The sequence below is a fragment of the Lepus europaeus genome, chromosome X (assembly GCF_033115175.1).
Source record: "Lepus europaeus isolate LE1 chromosome X, mLepTim1.pri, whole genome shotgun sequence".
Classification (NCBI taxonomy): Eukaryota; Metazoa; Chordata; class Mammalia; order Lagomorpha; family Leporidae; genus Lepus; species Lepus europaeus.
In genome coordinates, this window is record NC_084850.1 from 21,137,160 (window position 1) to 21,141,760 (window position 4,601).

The 4,601-nt window shown below is 54.2% G+C and overlaps 1 protein-coding gene across 1 annotated transcript; it reads right to left on the reverse strand.

Moving 5' to 3' along the window:
* Positions 1-505: 505 nt before the first annotated feature.
* Positions 506-916, reverse strand: LOC133753581 (small integral membrane protein 10-like protein 2A). The gene has a single exon (XM_062184284.1). The coding sequence runs from the start codon at positions 740-742 to the stop codon at positions 506-508; it is 237 nt and encodes a 78-aa protein (XP_062040268.1). The 5' UTR covers positions 743-916.
* Positions 917-4,601: the final 3,685 nt, after the last annotated feature.

Genomic DNA, 4,601 nt, shown 5'->3' on the forward strand with positions numbered 1-4,601 from the left:
CCAGCTGGTGACCTCCTATCACCCCCCACTCCAACCTGTGGCCTCCTATCACCACCCTCCTCCAACCTGTGGCCTCTTGCTGCCACTCCCCAACTCCAGCCTGTGACCTCCTATCACCCCCCCACTCCAATCTGTGGCCTCCTACCACCCCCCTCCTCCAACCTGTGACCTCCTATGACGCCCCACTCCAAGTTGTGGCCTCCTACCACCCCCAACTCCAGCCTGTGACCTACCTCTGTGCTCAGAGCCTGGCAAATCCAGGGGTTGCAGCGGCTGTATCCCTTCCTTCAGCTTCCCCGCTTTGGCCGACCTGAGGCAACAGGTCGGCGGGGCCCAGGGGACGCCGAGGGCCCCTTCGGGAGTTTCTTTGCGCTCCTGGGTCGGGGGCCGCGCCTCAGCCACGGAGGTCAAGCGTCCAGGGACCCGGGCAGCCGGCCTGCGCCCCGCGCCGGTCCCCGGCGGCCCCGCTGGCCGCCCTGCCGGTGGCCCGGCGCCGGGCGGGCGCTCACTCGATCCGCACCTGCAGCCGCACGTTGAGCATCACCGAGGCCACGATGTAGAAGTAGGGGAAGTTCATGCGCAGCCGCCAGGCCAGGTCGAAGAAGGTGAGCAGCGTGCGAGTGAGCCCCTTGCAGAAGGCGCTGTAGGAGCCGCGAGCCGCGGCCGAGCGCGACAGCCGCACCGCCAAGCCGGACAGGGCCGCCGCCGCGGCCGCCGCGGACAGAGCCGCCGACGCCGCCATGTACCCGGGCCGCCGGCCTTCCCGCAGGAGCGCGAACGCAGAGGGCGACCGCCAGACGCGGTCCCCTGGACGCTGTCCCCCGTCGCTGTCGCCCGGACGCTATCCTCCTTCGCTGTCTCCCGTCGCTGTCCCCCGGGCGCGGTCCCCCGAATGCTGTCCGGAACCCCTGCCGGACCCTGGGCGCCACGGCCCGCCCTCGGGCTGTCCCCGCCCTCGCCGGGCTTGGCCTCGCCCACCCCCGCCGCCGCTGCGGCCACGGTGCCTCCGCCTCCGCGGGACTCACCAGCCTCTCAGCTCCGCCCCTCACCGCCTCCTCACTGCGGCTGCCGCGGCTTAGCTCCGCCCCTCTCCTGGCCTCGCCCCTGGCCTGGAGATGCCAAGGCTGGCGGAGGCCCCGCCCGCCGGCACCGCCCATCCCCCGCAAAGCCCCGCCCACACAGCCCCGCCCACAGGGCTCGCCCCTCCTTACAACCCCGCCCGCGGGCCCCGCCCGCAAGATCCGCCCACAAAGCCCTGCCCACCAGGCCCGCCTCTCCTGTACAGCCCCGCCCACGGGACCCGCCTCGCCAGCGCAGCTCCGCCCACGGGCCTCGCCCCTCCTGTACAGCCCCGCCCGTGGGCCCCGCCCTCAAGCCCCACCCACGGGACAGCCCCTCCCACAGGATCCGCCCACAAAGCCCTGCCCACCAGGCCCACCTCTCCTTACAGCCCCGCCCACGGGACCCCCCTCGGCAGCGCAGCTCCGCCCACGGGCCTTGCCCCTCCCGTGCAGCCCCGCCCATGGGAGCCGCCCGCCCACACAGCCCCGCCCACAGGCACCACCCCGCCCTCAAGCCACACCCACGGGACAGCCCCTCCCACAGGATCCGCCCACAAAGCCCTGCAAACCAGGCCCACCTCTCCTGTACAGCCCCGCCCACGGGACCCACCTCGGCAGCGCAGCTCCGCCCACGGGCCTCGCCCCTCCCTTCAGCCCCGCCCATGGGAGCCGCCCGCCCACACAGCCCCGCCCACAGGCACCACCCCGCCCTCAAGCCACACCCACGGGACAGCCCCTCCCACGGGGCCCGCCCACAGAGCCCCGCCTCCCCGGGCTCCTCCCTGCGGAGCCTAGGGCCTGAGCTGCAGGGTTGGCGGTGCTGCCCGGATCCCTAGCCAAAGTCCCCAGGGCGCAGCGGGAGTGCGATGCCCAGGGTCTGGGCGGGTGTGCGGATTCTGCGCAGAAAGCGGTCCCGGGCGTGCACTCCGCCCCGGCTCCCCACGGGAGCTCGCTCTAGGCTCTCCCACTCGCGCCGTGCGGTCACCGCACCGCGGAGCGCCATCCACTCGATCCACCCGCGTGGGTCCCGGCGTTTCGGGTCCCTGTGCTGCCCGCGTGGGCGGATGTCCCCGCCGTCCTCCCCTGCCCCGCGTCCCCGGGGCCCGCCGCTCGCTGCACGGGGACCTCTCCAGCTTTCCTTTGCCTTTACTCAGCGCCGTCTTTGCTGATGGCCCGAAAACCCTTCGCGGGCTCAGCTCCTCTTTATCCTACGTGGACCAAAAATCCCAAACGAGCCCGACCGGCCTACTAACGAAGCGGGGAGACGCTGGTTCTTCCTTAGGTCGTGACTCGGAAAACGTAGAGTCAGCAACACGCAGGCTCCCTTTGACCCCAGCCCAGCGGTCAGACGAGGGACGGACCTGACTGGTCAGGGCCCCTCAAAATGCCTGGTCAGCGTCACGCTTGACCACCTCGGCAGTCCTCCGTGTAGCTGCACGGGGACCGGCACAGTCACACACACCGACTGCACAACTGCCCTACCTACAATTGAGTAAAAATAAAGCAACAATAAGTAAGCATCAAAGATACTGAATGATACGGTACAGAAGACTGATCGGTAGTGCACTTTCTACTTGTCATTTATTCAGGAATGAAGGAGAAACAAAGAATCTCAGTTAAAGGAAGATAAAGAGAAGTTGTGAACAGCAAACACACCATTGAAGAATGATTGAAGGAAATCTCTTAAGCAAAAAGACAATGATCAATGACACTTGACAAAGGAAGAACAATTGTAATGAGTAAAAATAAGTGTAAATATGATATACTGTCCTCAAAAAATTTTTAAATTATGTTCGATGATTGAAGCAAAAAGTATGTCACCAGACGTGCTCAATATACAGAGAGGAAATACTTAAAATATTTATATTCAAAGATGAGGAGTTTGAATAGACGTAAATGGAAGTGGTTTAAAATTATGTCAGTAGACTATAATAAGTTAATACTCTACATATATTGTAATACTTAGGATACTCACTAAAATAACTATTCAAAGATATACATTTAATGACACTAGATAACTCAAAATGGAATTCTAAAGAATGTTTAAGTAACAACACACAAAGGCAAGAAAACAAACAGATGAACAAGAAACAAAATTATTAGAAAACATAGTAAAATGTCACACTCAAGGCTAACATACAAATAATTCCTTTTAATATAAGTGGCCTAAATAGACCAATTGAAATACATAGATTGGCAGAGTGTATTAAAACACAAAAATGATGACCAAACGGTATCCTGTTTCAGAAAACTCACTTCAAATTTTTAAGTAGTTTTAAATAGATTTGCTGTTTTTTTGAGTGCATTCTCAAATTTATTACACAGTTTTTGACCTATCAGAAAGATATACAGATCATCGACAATAGGGGAATGCTTAGTCTTATTGGAGATTGTTTCCTCCTCTCAGCCCTTTTGCTACAGGAAATAAAACCAAAAATTGTGTCATTTGTAAAAAACAAAACAAAAACAGGGAGACTAAAGAAATTCATTATTGGCTTCATCTGTTTACAGAGCCATCCCAAAGTACTGAATACAATAGAAGTGGCTGGAAAAAGTCCATAGGAACCTATAGGAGGACAGCTAAACACAGAACCAACAACGCTTTAGTTTTATGAGCAGCACATCATATATAACTGTGGATGACAAAAGACTTTAAGTCGCCATGTTTAAAATTATAAACTCATCAACCAACAAGAGGCACTTGCTTACTTCACAGTATTTTTGAAAGCACCTGTAGGATTTTATAAGTATTTCACCCTTTAGGCCTCTGGGGCTTTCTCATTAAAAAAACTATCATGTCTAGGAACACAAGATATTAGACTTTTTAATTCTCAAACATTTGTATTAATAGCATTTTCCATTATAGAACCTTAAAGTTTGGTACCACGTCACATCTTGACAGTACTTCTAATATAATCCAAATAGCCTGATTAGTTGGTGTCTCTATAAGATGAGAGACATAGGTCCTTTGATTTTTTTCAGTTGGGCCCAAACTGGAAAAACCAAAGTCCAGGATTTGCTGGAAATTTTAGAGACCAGATTGTTTGGAACTTTGATTTTTTGAATGCCTGTCAAGAATGCCAAGAAGGCTCAAAATCCAAAATATCTGGTTGAAATAAGATTCCTTGAAATCATGACATAACATAGACCAAATTTGATCATTGTTACAAGGTGATTAGTCAAATCTTTGAAAATAAGCACATATTTAAATAACCCAAGGCTCTTAATAAAAATTCACCTGTTTTTGAACAATTAGAATTTAACAGACATCAAGGGAACATAATAGATTACTTTAACACATTGCTTTAACAGAGCATCAGAGTTTAATTCTATGTCAAAGAGAAATTGAGCTTCCTGTGATCTTTTGCTGTGAGGTTTCCTTCCTTTACCTTCTTTCATATTGGTGACCATATTTCTATGTTTCTGTGTATAACACATCTTTAAGCATCTTTTGCAGGGCTGGACGAGAGGCGACAAATTCTTTCAATTTCTCTTTGCTGTGAAAGGTCTTTATTTCACCTTCATTCACAAATGAGAGCT

Excerpts from the sequence above, each read along its gene's own strand:
- LOC133753581 (XM_062184284.1), bottom strand. The coding sequence starts at position 742 with ATGGCGGCGTCGGCGGCTCTGTCCGCGGCGGCCGCGGCGGCGGCCCTG.